Source organism: Papaver somniferum, chromosome 8 (assembly GCF_003573695.1).
Source record: "Papaver somniferum cultivar HN1 chromosome 8, ASM357369v1, whole genome shotgun sequence".
Classification (NCBI taxonomy): domain Eukaryota; kingdom Viridiplantae; phylum Streptophyta; class Magnoliopsida; order Ranunculales; family Papaveraceae; genus Papaver; species Papaver somniferum.
Window position 1 is genome coordinate 139,799,838 of NC_039365.1, and position 16,274 is coordinate 139,816,111.

The window sequence follows — 16,274 nt, forward strand, 5'->3', positions numbered from 1 at the left end:
TGGAGGGAATTTATGGTGTACATCTATCTATTATCTATTATTACTATTATAAAGGGAACTACCCTTAACTGTTCATCTACAGTATTTTGAAGCTGCAAGTTTTCCTCGACTGTTCATCTACGGTATTTTGAAGCTCAAGTTTTAGATTTTCAAATTTACCCATAGCTTCATAAATGTATTAAGTACACTATCTAAATTAAAAGAGTCCAAAAAGGTAAAAATGAAAAAACAAATCAGGAGAGAATAGAGGGAGTGGGTCAGGTGCACAAGGGTCGCATAAGAGGGCAGAAAACAAAGCACGTGCGAAGCGCGTGCAAATATTCTAATAACGGACAAAAAGTAGTGGTACCAGAAGGGGTGTTACTGAAGGAGTATTACCCAGCTCCACATCTCAATCTCTTTGCATTTTTGCGTACGTGTTAGTTATTTATTGGATCCTCTGATACACGGCTACAAAAGAGATTCAAAAAGGATAAGGTATATATAGATTCCAACGTCCCAAGACTCCCCCTCTCATCATCTCATGGCGATTTGGAAGACCATTGATTGGTCCCTAACTTCCACTAACAAGGAACCCCAAATTTCACCGCCATCTTCTTCGAAAATCATCATTTCCGTCATCTCTCTTTCAAATCGTCGATTCCTCTTCGTAAATTCCTCTACAAATTCACCAATATCATATCCTTCATTAGAAGACACGACCAAAAATGACCTCTTAACACTCCAATTCGACTCTCAAAACCAGCAGAATCTCTTCTTAGATGAAGGAAACGTGAATGAATTTCTATGTAAACTTTGTAAGGATCCTCAAACAGAATCTCTAGCTTTCCAATACTATGAAAAGGCGAAAGATCGACCGGAATATCGACCTAATCAGTTGATATTCAAGCTGTTGCTCAGGTACTTGATTAAACACAAACAATGGAATTCAGTTTCATCACTTGTTAAAGATTTTAAGGATTTTCAAATCTTTCCTGATGTGGTTACTTGTAGTAAGTTGGTAAGTGGTTGTATGAAAGCAAGAAAATTCAAGATTGCAGAGAATTTGCTTGAAACTTTTGAATCTATTCAAGATATTGCTGTTTCTGCGTTTAATTCAGCCATGAAAGGTTATAATAAGCTGCATATGTATAGCAGTACAATTTTAGTTTACAATCGAATCAAATCGGCGAAAATTTCGTTAGATTTAGATTCTTATTATCAGACATTGGAAGCATTTTACAGAACAGGGAATACAGAGAAAGTTCTGTTCTTATTCAAAGAATTACAGAGCCAAAATTTTGATACAAACAAGATTTATACACAGATTTACTTGGTATTATGCAATTCTTTAGGGAAGTCCGGTCGTGCATTCGAAGCTCTTGATTTCTTTAATGAAATGAAAGGGAAAGGTGTTGTTGAAGATTCATTGATTTACTCATCTCTGATTTCTTCTTTCGCTAGTATCCGTGAAGTTAAAATTGCTGAAGAAATTTTCGAAGAAGCCAAAGAGAAAAAATTAGTAAGAGATCCAGCTTTGTTTTTGAGACTTGTTTTGATGTATGTTGAAGAAGGATTAGTAGAGAAAACATTACAAGTTGTTGAAACAATGAAGGAGTTAGATATAAGGGTTTCTGATTGTATCTTTTGTGCAATCATTAATGGATATTCGAGAAAACGAGGACTCAATGATGCAATCGAAGTGTACGGCGAACTAATTTCTCAAGGATATGAACCAGGTCAAGTTACTTATGCTTCGATCATAAACGTTTACTGTCGATTAGGATTATACGAAAAGGCTGAAGTGATATTCGCGGAGATGGAAAGTAAGGGTTTTGTTAAATGTGTAGTTGCTTATTCCAGTATGGTATCAATGTATGGTAAAATTGGAAGATTAAGAGAAGCAATGAAAATGGTGGCCAAAATGAAAGAAAGAGGTTGTGAACCAAATGTTTGGATATATAATTCTCTACTGGATATGCATGGAAAAGTTCCGAACTTAAGACAAGTTGAGAAGATTTGGAAAGAAATGAAACGCAGGAAAGTTATGCCAGATAAAGTTAGTTATACGAGTGTCATATATGCATATAGCAAAGCCAGAGAATTCGACGAATCTTTGAAGTTTTACGAAGAGTATCGGTTTAATGGAGGTTCGATTGATCGAGCTATGGCGGGAATTATGGTTGGAATTTTTTCCAAGAATAATAGAATTGATGAATTGGTTAAGCTTTTACAAGATATGAAAGCAGATGGAGCTGGTCTGGATTTGAGACTTTATAGATCAGCTATGAATGCTTTAAGAGATGCTGGTCTTGAAGATCAAGCAAAACGGTTTGAAGAAAGTTTTGATTCCATAAATACTCCGAACAGGGAACCAAATCGTCCTGTTCAAAATATTTGGGTTCGCAAACTGCCTGTTGAACCATGAGAGCAGTTTCCAGTAGCTGTGTTAGCTGGTACAAATTGTGCAGCGTGTATGGAAACAGATCATATACTCCACAATGTCCACATCCTGTTTTTTAACTGATTCTTTTCTTTACTCAAGTATTTGTGTCTAAGTCGACATTGCTAATTTGGGATCAACATGGTGTCCTATCCCCATTATCCTTGCTCCTCCCTCCTTTTTCCTGTTTGGTTCTCCCTATGCCTTTTAATAAAGATATCTCATATCTGTAATACACGAAAAATTTAATGAACAAAATCGCTATAGAAAATTGGATTTATTGCACTTCTGTCACTAAAAATGATGGAGACCCCAGGATGCACTTGGATTTTATTTATTTTTGTCACTCATACAAGCACTTCTTACAGAAACAAGTTATAGTCTTCAGATTTTATTTTTTGTTTCCAAATTTTGCAAGAGCTAAGTTACGGCCTTCTTCTATTGATCGGCTCAAAGACCTAAAAACATCTTTGAATTTTGCAGGATTTGTTGGAATTATGATCTCAGACAAGACAAGTGACGAAATTCTTGTTCAAAAATGTCGAAAAGAGGAATTCATCAAAGTTCAATTGTAGTGTTGGATAGAATTCCTTTCCCATGTTAAACTTAAACCCAAAGCCTGCAGCAATTTTTTTAGATGTACTGTCCTTCTCAACAGAAATTTATTAGTAGCCTTTATATATAAGGTAGTAGACAGTAACATATTAAGTCGATATTATCCATATTGAACAAAAACGGCAATAAGGACACCAAAAACTTGAATGTTGCACAACTAGATGAAATGAAAGTTTACCCATTAATCATCATCCAACCCATATACTTATTAATTGTTCACATCATAATAAAAATAAAACTCTCTAAATCATGATTAAAATCTATTACAACTCTGAAGTAATTTGATTCGAACTTGCATATCTATTACAACTACTTCTCATCCCACGAGTGTTAATTGATGCCGAAGATAATGATGATGCACTTTCTAAATCATCAAAGAAATCATACTCATTGCAAGTTCCTCATCTTGTAATAGTTGTTGTATGGATTTTCAGGCTTTGGAAGATCTTCTAAACATCTCACATTTGACAATGATCTGAATGACTGTGATTTTCCTTGGTAATACTTTGATAAACCTCCCCTACAGTAGTACTTCATCTTGTAAAACTTGTTATATGGATTGTCAGGCTTCGGAAGATCTTTTAAACATTTCACATTAGATAATGATCTGAATGATTGTGATTTCCCTTGGTAATACTTTGATAAGCCTCTCTTACAATAATAACAAGAATAATCAGTTACTTTTCATAATTTGAATTTAGTTAGAAACAACAAACTTTGAGAAACCCAAACAAAACTAAAATTTATGGAAATTCTTGGAGTTCACATTTCAAAGAGATGGAGGGGAAAAAAAAACTTACGTAATTGGTGGGAAGTCGTTGGATGCTATATGCATTGTGACCGGCTTGATGTTGATGAACAGATGAGTCTTCCGCACCATCTGAAGATAAGTGCCAATTAACATTGTGATTCTTAAATAGGTGGCGTTTATCTTCTTGATGATCATCTATGATGAACACAACATTCCCATTCTGTTGTTGTTTGTCATTTTCACAGCTTGAATCCATGATCAAATTTCACCTCAACAAAAGCCTACAAATTAAGATATATGAGGATGTGTAGTAGGAGATATGAGGATATGTAGCTAATGCATGATACACGGATAATTATCACTGTGGGATAAGTAGGGGCGATATTTAGAAACTTAAGCTCTTTCTTAATTATCAATTTAATAGATTTCTTAGTTCCAGATGAGGAAATAAAAAAAGAAAGTGTTGATGGTAATTTGGGTGTACACTCGTAAAAGGAAAGATAGAACTTAGCTATTTGCAGATGTAAACCAAAGAAAAAAGTCAGTGTATACTGTTTCTTTGTTTCAATTTTTTTTTGATGCAAACTAACATATATTAATACGAAACAAGCTACACATATCCTAGACTGGCTTTACTTTTGTCATTCCTGATTTCTTCCATAAAAACGTCCGGAATGTTACAATGATAATCAAAAGATGATCTGCCAGTTCTAGCTTTGTTAGCAATTACATGCGTCACGTTGTTTGCCTGTCTTTTAACATATTTAACATCAGACCAAGAAAAACAAGATAGAAGTTGCCTTATTTCATATACAATACTTTCATTCGTCCAACGGACTGAAGATTTGGCTTGCTTCACAGAGTTTATTAGATTTGCACAGTCACCTTCAAACACAACCTTTGTCAGATTTTTCTCTCTAGCCCAGTTGATAGCTTCTTTAAAGGCTAGACACTCTGCCTTCTCTGGGTCTATTCCTCCATCAATGATCCTCCCTCTGATGCCTTCACAGTTTCCTGCAGAATTGCGCAAGGTTAAACCAATGCCAATGTAAGAGGTATTGCTATCAAATGACGCATCCATATTGATTTTAAGGATACCTTATGTCGGTGGAGACCAGTAAACAACAGTCTGCTCCTTATTGTGGTGTTTCTCAGCTGCACATTGATTAACCATATGCTTAATAGAATAAACCGTAGAGTGCAGATTTGGTGTTTTATTTTCAAACTCCTTGAGACATCTATTTTTCCAAATAAACCAGGCAGTTATCATAACTGTAGAAATCCAAACAGAAACATTATCTTCTATTTTAGAGAACCAAGAAATTAACCAATTTCTAACCTGAGTTTGATTTTGTTGCAAGGAAGAAACATTAATGTTCATACTCAGCCACACTGATCTTGAGTAATCACAATCAATTAGAAGATGCTTTAAAGTTTCCTCATGTTGCGAACATCTTGAACACATTGGATTTATATTTTGGTTTACCTTGTGCAGTTTTTCTTTTGTCGGAACAATATCTCTAAAGCACTTCCAAATGAATAGCTTTACCTTGTGTGGAACATTCACTTTCCACAGACTTTTCCATACTGAACTAGGGATTTCAGAATTTCTTTGAGTATTAAAATCTCGTGACTGTTTTACTAATTCTTTATAGGTTGACTTGATGGTGAATTCACATGTTCTATTCAATTCACATATTATCTTGTCTGTACCATGCTGAACTAACGGCATTTTAAGAATTCAGGAATCAATTCAGGTCAAAGTTAAATATGATAAAATGAGGGAAATATTTTGATTTTTTTTACCCAATAATATGAAAAGAAACATGTATAGATTACAAAAGCTACAAATATTCATCTTGTGCCTTACTTCAAAATACAATTAATGAATTTTAATGAATTAAAAAGCAAACAAGTTTCCATCTATTTTTTTAGACACCAGATTAGTAAGACGAAGAATAAGATGAGATTTCCCTGGAGTATTAATACTCAGTATATAGATTTTAAACAGTTGTGGGTAGGAATTTTAAAACAATACTTATGATTTCGATGTTAATTAGGCAATTTGTCTAGCTAGTACTTAAATTTTCACGGAGCAATGGAAATTAAACTTTCACTTTCTCTCTGTAAGATAAAAAGACAAATCGTTAAATGTCGTTGCTCAGATCTACTTCTCCAGAAGGACCCGAGCGACCCAAATCCTCGATGTTATCTTTTTTCGTTTAATCTTTCAAGCATCTTTTAATATTTCTAGATTTAAATCTTTGTTTGTATATAGATATCATTGAGTATTAATACGAAGTATATAGACTTTAAACAGTTGCGAGTATAAATTTTATAACAATACTTATAATTTTGATGTTAATTAGGCGATTTGTCTAGCTAATACTTAAAACTTCACGGAGCCACGAAAAATAAATTTTCAGTAACTTTCTCTCTCTAAGATAAAAAGACAAATTCTTAAATGTCATTGCTCAGATCTGTGTTATGATTCAACAAGTTGGTATAGAAAACAGGCTGAAATTGAACACTAGAAGTAACAAAACCCTAACCAAAAACTCACTGACTCATTCCTGAGAGTTCAGTTTATTCTCATCTTCTTATTTCCTACCAACAAAGCGTACAACTTATGCTTAAATAGTGACAAACATAAACCCTAATCTGGCCGACAAGATGCATAGTTCTTGGTCGTTCATCACTAAAGCTTCTTACTCAATTAAATGTTAATTAAATACTTTACTCCCTAATTAATAAGTAGCCCTAACCATGCAGATGAGTACACCCATCATTAATTTCTGGGTCTAGCCCGTTACATGAAAATACCTCCTCCTCAAGGATAGAACTTTGGAAAGCTTTCCCTGATGTTGGCTGTATCTTCCCAAGTAGAATCTTCCGAATTTGAGTTAACCCACTGTATCAAAAGTTGTGGGACTGAGACGTTGTTGATCAATGTAACTCTTTCTCCTAATATGGCTGCTGGCTCGACTTTAAACTTTCCTTGTTGATCCACCAGAGGTAGTAGAGGAGAAGGAACAACTGTGGCACGTATCTTCTTCTTAAGTTGCGATACATGGAAGACAGGGTGTACCTTGGAGTCTGGTGGCAGCTGAAGTCGGTAAGCCATTGCAGCAATCTTCTCTACTACTCAGTGGTGAGTCTTTTTTCAAATTTCTTAAAAACAACACACCTACCATTATTGGTCAATTTTTCTCTATTTCATCTACCCCATTTCTCCTACACCTCCAGAGATTACATCTCTTCTACACCAGCTATGATGATGTCTTTAACTCACCATCCACACTTCCTCCTACCAGAGATATTGACCACAAAATTCTTTTAAATCCTAACTCAATACTTACCTCTTAATGGCCTTATAGATGTCCCTACATTCAAAAGACAGTGGTAGCACAATTAGTTCAAGAGATGTTAGATGTTGGACTTATTCAAGACAGTACCAGTCCATTTGCTGCACCCATTTTATTATTCAAGAAAAATGATGGCTCATGGAGATTCTGTATAGACTACAAAAACTGAATGATATGACAGTTAAGGATAAGTTTCTCATTCCTCTTATTGAAGAATTACTTGATGAATTAAATGGAGCTACCATTTTCACCAAATTGGATCTTAAAGCAGGCTATCGTCAAATTAGAATGCACACTGAGGACATATTCAAAAATGCTTTAAGAACTCATCATGGACATTGTGAGTTCAAGGTGATGCCATTTGGCCTTACAAATGCACATGTTACATTTCAATCTCTCATGAATAAGGTGTTTCAACCATTCCTCAGGAAGTTTGTGTTAGTGTTTTTTGATGACATTCTTATTTACAGCAAGTCCCTTGAAGAACACTTGTTGCATCTTTCCCAAGTGTTGGACTTATTAAGACAACACTGTCTTTTTTCTAATATCAAGAAATGTTGCTTAACCTTAGTTGAACTACTTGGGTCATCTTATACCTTTTAGTGGAGTTGTTTTTGATCCTGAGAAGTTGGCATCCATGCAAACTAGGCCTCAACCCAAAAATTTGAAGCAATTGAGGGGTTTTTTGGGCCTCACTGTTTATTATAGAAGATTCATACAAGGATATGGCAATATTAGCAAGCCACTTACTGACATGCTTAAGAAGAACTCCTTTGTTTGGTCTCCCACTGCACTACAAGCTTTCCAAGACCTCAAAAAGGCTAAGACAACTGCTCTAGTACTAGCATTGCCTGATTTCTCTTTTCCATTTGTCTTGGAAACTGATGCATGCACTAGAGGGGTTGTTGCTGTATTTATGCAACATGGCAGACCTATTGCACTTTTCACTAAGCCTCTTGGTCCCAAGGCTACTAGCTGTTTTGGGGTAAAAACGCTACTAGCTGTTTTGGGGTAAAAATTGTTTCTGCCGGTTTTGGTAAATTTGGGTGTGTTGACGAGAAACGAATTTATACCTAAACAAATGCACTGCACATGAGTAATTTATATTCGAGAAATCAATCTATACAATCCTGGCCTAAACCAAGAAATGGCCATTCCAGTCTTGTTTCGGTCACAAAGTGAAGGAGAAGGGTTGGTCTTAGGGAGGGAAGCGAAGAAGGTGTTGAGACCAGAATGGTTAATTCTGAAGGTGTGACTGTTTTATGACTTGTATCAGAATGTGGAACTGGCTTGCGGAATATAAGCTATCAGTTCTTTGGTGTTTTTCTGGACACTTGTGTTGTTGTTAACCAAAACTATTGTTCTGGTTGAAATAGGTAGAAACCTATTTATACAAGTCATAATTGAACACACCCTGATCTCATAAAAAGTGGGAATGATTGAGTGATGGAGAAGTGGGGTAATGTGTAAATGCCAGAAACCACGTTTCCACAGTGAAGGAAACGGGTTAGTTTACACCAACTACTTCTTGACGCCACTAACTGCCATGCTTTCTGACACTTTCTTATAATGGGAGTGTTGCACGCCGCACGCTGTAAACCGCCAGACCAATACCCTGATGAGTATCCCCCAGTTTGTCACATGTTTGATGTCTCGAGTATTTTCGTGGAAAATGTGTAGCAGATTGCTGAGTGGGTCTTGTATGCAAGACCTAGATATTATAACCATATGTGGAAAATCAAAGTCAGAAGAATTACAGCAGGAGAATAGCGTGTGATGCTATTAGGTTAGTCTTGGTTGGTCGCCTAAGACTTACTATAGGCCGATCAATTCTGTGGAGAATTTGGACGGCTGAGATTTGTAATTCAGGAGAGAGGGTGGTCGTTGATTATGGCCACATTCCGTTGGCACCTGTTAATGGTATAATGGTATAGTGGCATAGCCGCGCCTGTGGCATGGCGGCATGGACAAAGCTCGGATTTGGCGTCGTGGCCAAAGTTAGGGCTTGGCGGCATGGCCAAGGCTAGGATTTGGCGCAGTGGCCAAAGTTAGGGTTGCCAAGGCTAGGATTTGGCGTAGTTGCCAAAGTTAGGGTTTCCAAGGCTAAGATTTGGCGTCGTGGCCAAAGTTAATGCCCTATGTAGCATTACTTGGCTTGGTTGGTGTAACAATCTTTCCTAAATTAGGGTTTGGCATACCGAAACCCTAATTGGCGCGTGTGGCATGTGTCCGCGACACGGTGAAATTTTTTGTGCAAACGGCGCCATGGCCATTCCAAAGGAATTATGGCAGGGCCATAACGTGGGACGTCCATAGGAGCAAGGGCAGCTGTGAGTGGATATAGCATGGCACCATTTTTAGGGTTTCTTGGGTCCCGCATGGCTCATGACATGTTGTGAGGCAGAATGGCACGTTTGGCATGCCGATTAGCATGGTGGTGCGGCATGGAACGTTTGGCATGCCAGTTAGAATGGTGGCGTGGCAGGGCGCGTTTGGCATGCCAATTAACATGGTGGTGCGGCAGGGTACGTTTGGCCTTTAATGCATGAGGCGCGTTTAAAGCGACTTGATTGGGCAAGAAAAGGGGTCGGCCAAACATAGGGCGCGACCACACCTCTAGTGCTCGTGGCGCATTTAAAGTGACCTGATTGGTCGATAGGAAAGAGAAGGGCCGGTCAAGCAGCATGGTGGCGTAGCCATTTGCAAGAGGCGCCGGCTGGCCTATGCAACGGCCACGCCTTCCTTTCTACTTCTCCTATTTCCTGTGGCCCCTCTTTTTTTCCTTGTTTTCTGATTTTGGGTAGGACTTTGTACCTACTAATCCATGGCGGATCAATTGCCTAGTTTGCGTAGGTTTAGTTTCGACCAACATGGTCTGATATACTGCGCGGGACGCAAAACCATAAAATTAATTAGGTTGAGATTTGATTTTCGTGAGTCATCACAAAATTGATTGAACTTTGTATGTTGACACAGAGTTCTTCGAATTTAATTCCAGAGAGCAGTATGCTTTCCGATTGAGTACTTTTATGCAAAGACCTTAACCGTGATACTTCGGGAAATTCATGTTATTCTGCTGCGAGTGAACACTAATTGTCATGTCATATCAATATTAAGGTTTTAGCCATGGAACATAGCACAGAAAGCATTCAAATAAACTTATATCAATTGGATAATACAGGCATGGTGCCGACATTTACAGAATATCTGTGATTGTTGCGACATGCACCATTCTGGATAAATTTCATGTGAATATGTCGAATTGCTCAATAAATGCGTCAGTGAAGAGGTTGGACACTCATCACTTTTACACGGCTCCGTTTCTTTGCAGAGTGACGGCACATTAAATGCAAGGTTTTACAAATTTAGCTCTAAACTAAAAACCACCATCAACATTAATCCCCCTGCTTAGCACGTAACAGTGACATTGTTGCGGGGTAAGCATTAGATGGTGACAGTCAAGCGGCAAAATGGTCAAGCCATAGTAATCAAACATTACCAGGAAAGTGGCCGCCTCATATCTTTAGGATGTGTTGACGCCAGAGCTCCAAGCTAGGAAAACGCATCATTCCTTTGACTATCTAGCCTTTTTCTCCCGGTTTTCATTACGGTTTCAATGAGAAACATTACTCGGTTGAAGTTGAATACTTGGCTATCGGATAAGCCCGTTGCGATTGCTCAACATCAGTTTTTTCTTAGGGTTTTCGTAAAATATATGCAGGTGAAACTAGATTGTTCCTCTCAGTTTAGAATAAAGACTCTTCTTGTTGAATTCATATCTCTTCATAATGTCGAACAGAAGTGAATCATCCTCGAGCCAGCCATATTCCTCGGCCAAACGCAGGCGGCTTGCTTCCAGAGTATGACTCTAATTACCTCCTGATTTTGGAGTGATAATTCTTCTTTTCCTCATAACACTGTTGCTTTTTTTTTAGAATGGGCAAACTCCTGGGTCTTGTGACAACTCCCTCGTTCGGATCATCCGAGTCAAGAAGATCATACGGGTATGCTTTTCACTGACAAATAGATATTTGCTTGCCACCATCAGTAGGTAACAAAAAGAGATTTATTTATTTTTTGGTGTAGAGGTACCCAGTTGGAACATGCGTGACCGTGGTTGATAACGACGATCTCGATGCACCTCTTCCTTCAAACTCGAGTACGCCAACTGCTGCAGACCTGGAATATGCTGATTTGGGTATTTCCTGCTATCCCAATGCAGGTTTGCCATTCAATATCCACATGAAGTGTTTATCTTCTAGCTACCGAAGTGTAGGTAGATTCTTAGTGCGGAAGGAGTTCGTGGATTTGTAAACGAAAATATGGAGAAGATACGACCACATTGCAACCATAAATGTGGTGCAGCATTGCTCATATGCGTTAGTCACCATAGTGAACTGCCTCCTGCCCATAATTGTCTAAATGGAAGGCACATCCATTCGCGACTTCACTGAATCAACTGTTGAAAATTGGGAGAACATGGTATCTAGCTGCGAATCCCTGGAGTTTAACGTAAGTTGGATGCGACACCGTCTTGACATTGTCAAAATTGATTGAGCCGACATCTTTGCCAACGTTGTTCCCGCTACAAAGGCCATTTTGGAAGAGGAGAAGGCTATGACTGCTGAATCTCAAAAAGTGGAACAGACAATCCAGGATTTGAAGAGTAGTACTGAAAGGTACCAAAACAGGTTGAAGGTGATGATTTCAAGGAACTACAATTTATTGTATGGACTTTTCTGAGTTGTTATTTTAAACATGCAGCCATGAGAACATCTGATTTTTTGAATAATTTTTTTTTGAATTGTACTGGTTTTTGGAAAAGGCAAATGTAATTTTCGTTAATACATTCTGACTTAATGAAAATTTGATAACTCAAATATGAGGGAAACGAAAAAAAATGCCTGATTGGCCATGTTATGAAACGGCGAGAGATGGAGTAATGGTCAGGCATAGTATGCCTTGAGCCATTTTCCATTAATGACCGCTTCCAATTTACCTATGTCTTTTTTGACAATCGTGTAGTTACCACTGGTATATGCTTTGGTGACCACATAAGGTCCTTCCCATTTCGGAGAGAATTTCGGTGCAGACATGTCTTGTTGAATGTGCTTAGCAGTCTTCAATACCAGATCTCCTATTTGAAAAATTCGAGGTTTTACAGCTTTATCATATGCTCTGGAAACCCTATTTTTGTATACCTGAGCATGTTCTTCCGCCTTAGTTATCTTGAAGTCCAGAGTATCTAGCTCCTATATCCTGGCACTCGATGCTTCAGCCTCATTCCACTGGACTCCACTTGCTGCTGCAATCTTAGCCGACGGAATTTTAACCTCTGCTGAGAGAATTGCATCTGCGCCATAGACAAGTGAATAGGGAGAGACGCCAGTAGAGCTTTTAGGTGCCGCCCGATATGCCCATAGTGCTATAGAAAGTTGTTCGTGCCATGTGAAAAAGCGGGGGTCTAAGAACACCACCCAATATTTCTCTTAGCAATCTGTATGGACAAACTCGAATATAATTTTAAGAGAATCAACAAGACTCAATCAATTAAAAATATATCAACGAGTTTACATCTCTCACATGATTTGATTTCCTCAAACAGAAACTGCGAGTACTAATCAAATACAAGGAATAACTTGGACGGTACCAAAGACCAATGTCCAAGGATCAATCAATATCAATCAACAACCAAATGTCGGATTTCCAATTGATTGGATCAAACGCACAACTTGTATTATTTCAAATTATAAAGATAAAACAATATAATGTGGAAAGTGAAATAACACAGACACCAGAAGTTTTGTTAACGAGGAAACTGCAAATGCATAAAAACCCCGGGACCTAGTCCAGATTGAACACACAATGTATTAATCCGCTACAGACACTAGCCTACTCCAAGCTAACTTCGGACTGGACTGTAGTTGAACCTCAATCAGTCTCCCACTGATCCAAGGTACAGTTGCACCCCTACGCCTCTGATCCCAGCAGGATATTGTGCACTTGATTCCCTTAGCTAATCTCACCCACAACTAAGAGTTGCTACGACCCAAAATCGCAGGCTTTGACAATAAACAAATTTGTCTCATACATACAAGTCTATCAAAGGATCAATCTGTCTTCCACAGAAAAACCTTAAAGTTTTTGTTCCGTCTTTTGATATATAATCAAGGTGAACAGGAACCAATTGATAATCTGGTCTTATATTCCCGAAGAACAACCTAGAGTTATCAATCACCTCACAACAATCTTAATCGTATGGTAGTGAAACAAGATGTTGCGAAATCACAAACAATGAGACGAAGATGTTTGTGATTAATTTTTATATCTTGCCTATTGGAGATTTCAATCTCAAGCCAATCAATATGATTGTACTCGTACGATAGAAGATGCAAGATCAGATCACACAACTACGATAAAAGTAGTATCGGTATGGCTTCACAATCCCAATGAAATCTTTAAGTCGTTAACCTAGTTTTAGAAGAAGAAAACCAAAGGTTAAAGGAGAACCTACTCTAGCACGCAAACTAGTATCACACGTAAGGTGTGGGGATTAGTTTTCCAGAGTTGCTAGATGCCCCCTTAAATAGTCTTTCAAATCAGGGTTTCTCCTTGGTCACAAAGCAAACAATATCCACCGTTAGATGAAAACCTAATTTAGATTCAAGCTAATATTTCTCAACCGTTAGATCGAAAACTTATCTTGTTATACATAAATGAAATGTACGCTTCTAGGTTTGTTAACCGCCCCAACGTGTACATTGTTGGTTCAACAATAGTCAACCAAAAGGTTAGCCATATGAGCATTTCATACCAACCATATTCTTCTTCACCATAACTAGTTCAAATGACTCAAATGAACTAGTTAGAGAGTTTTTCAATTGTAAAGAAAACTCATGTACTATACAAGACATAATTGAAGCAAAGATGATTTGATTCACATGAATCGGTTCATGAACTTTATAGCCATGGTTTGCAAAAGCATTCCTTAGTCTTTTAAGTTTAAGTTCAGAAATCGTCTTTAGATATATAACTTTCTCAAGTTCGCAGACTAGGGGACTTAAGATACCGTAAAGAGTTTACAAACTCCAGCAGAAATTCTCGGGATAAGAAAATCGCGGTTCGCGGAATGGGTTCGCGGACTTAGCTCACGCAAGTAGTTTGTCAACTCTAGCAGAAATTCTCAGGTTTGAGAACTTCGGCAGCTCGCGGACTGAGTTCACGGACTTGGCACTTGCCATACTTCCGGTTCTCTTGATCAACAAAGTTCGAAACTTTGGTTCAAGAAATAAGACTTATGCACATATGTGTTTCCACAACAATACTTATGTCCATCATTGATTATGTAATCTAAACTCTCATTCCAATCATTGAAACATTCTTAGAGGACGTTATATGGTTGTTACACCATTTCTCGTCAAAGCAATTTTCAAAGTGATTGAAACATATCATGACTTTCTTCATTAGGTAAAGATAAACACGGTCGAAGCGAAACGCTTACCAACACATATTTCGAGATATAGATAGGCGAGATATACTCGGATCGATCCTACCAAATGTGTATAATCTAAGTCTATATATATATCATACGACTTTTGTCTCAAGAAGTAGGAGATAGAATAGATAGACTTTTGAGTGACAGATAAGTTCAAATCTTCACATACCTTTTTGTCGAGAAGTTCCACTGGTTCCTTGAGTAGTTGTTCTACTTGTATGATGAATCGCCATGAAGTTCTTGAGCTCAACTACACTTACTATCCTAGTCCGAGACTTAGATATAATAGACTAGAAATCAAGACTTTTAGTTTTGATCACTAGCATTGACAAACATGCTTGATATAGCAACGCATGCGAGTTCGACCGAGCAGTGCTCTAACAATCTCCCCCTTTGTCAATTTTAATGACAAAACTATCAATACATATGGAATACAAAAAAGATAATGAAACTTTAGTAGCTCCTATTCCATAAGTATAATCTTCAACATTCCTCGAAATCTTCGTCCTTCCAAATACTCCAATGATCCCAAAGGTTGTAAGTTTAGCATCACCGTTGTTGAAGATCCGTAGCTATAATAATGAGAAAGCATCGGTCTCGATCATTTTTCTACAGTGTCATAGTATTATTACATAGTGTCAAAGTCTAATTGTATCACAACTTCAACAATAATACTATGGTGATATGTATCACTCCCCCTTAGTCAATACTCCATCTCACATGGAAACCACTCCCCCTTACACAATGATCCGAAAACCATATATATACATAGTGTTAACTACATATTAATTCTCCCCCCTTTTGTCAATAAAATTGGCAAAGGTACAAGAACGGGATCATAATGAAATTTCCGTAAGAGACATTTCATGACTAAAAGAAAGGACACACATCATCTTATTTAGATGAAATCATATAACCGAAGCTAATAGAATTCATCAAGGAGTTTAAAAATATAAGATAACCCCTCTAAAATTCCACATCCGCACACCCCTCAAGATATGACCATTAAGCACGAGTTCAAGAGAACTCTCCCCCATTTGATGTCATTCCCAAGGGAACAACAAGAGAGACCTTAATTTCGAAGAAAAGAAGGATTTTTATTGGACACCAAAACCATAATAATGATTTTTATATCCAAAAACTCAATCAAATTAATCACAAGTAAACCCATGATTAATTTAATCGGAATACGCAATCAAATTAAACACGAAAGTGGTCAACTTAATTGATTGTGCTCAACATAAGTAAACTTACGGAGACACGAAAAAACTCAACTAGATTAATCACAAGAGATCCCATAATTAATCTAATTGGAACACACAACCAAACTAATCACAAAAGTAATCAATTTAATTGTCAATTGTTTTGCTCGACAAAAGAAGACTTTCGGAGCAATAACTAAATAACCAAACAAGATGATTAATTTAGTTCAAAATGTTCAACATAAAGTACCTTACGGAAAAACCAACAAAGCTAATCAAAAATTAATCAACTTAGTTGTATCGTGCTCAACATAAGACACATTACGGATCCTCTCAGTAATACATAAAACATGGATCAATGAAGATCAATACTGTGGAATACACAAGGATTCATTCTATCTTCCATCACTATTTGCATAACAAT

The 16,274-nt window shown here is 37.5% G+C and overlaps 2 protein-coding genes across 3 annotated transcripts; one reads left to right on the plus strand and one right to left on the minus strand.

The window, feature by feature from the left end:
• The first annotated feature begins 516 nt into the window (after positions 1-516).
• On the plus strand, positions 517-2,707 carry LOC113303218 (pentatricopeptide repeat-containing protein At5g13770, chloroplastic-like). Its single transcript, XM_026552239.1, has one exon. The coding sequence runs from the start codon at positions 524-526 to the stop codon at positions 2,405-2,407; it is 1,884 nt and encodes a 627-aa protein (XP_026408024.1). The 5' UTR covers positions 517-523; the 3' UTR covers positions 2,408-2,707.
• Positions 2,708-3,027: 320 nt separating this feature from the next.
• Positions 3,028-4,150, minus strand: LOC113302659. 2 transcript variants are annotated; one of them, XM_026551608.1, is made up of 2 exons: positions 3,838-4,150; positions 3,028-3,673 (listed from the first exon to the last, which is right to left on the minus strand). In XM_026551608.1, the coding sequence occupies exons 1-2, from the start codon at positions 4,042-4,044 to the stop codon at positions 3,425-3,427; spliced, it is 456 nt and encodes a 151-aa protein (XP_026407393.1). In that variant the 5' UTR covers positions 4,045-4,150; the 3' UTR covers positions 3,028-3,424. The 2 variants fall into 2 exon arrangements, with proteins under 2 accessions (XP_026407393.1, XP_026407392.1); XM_026551607.1 differs by having other exon boundaries at positions 3,028-3,688.
• Positions 4,151-16,274: the final 12,124 nt, after the last annotated feature.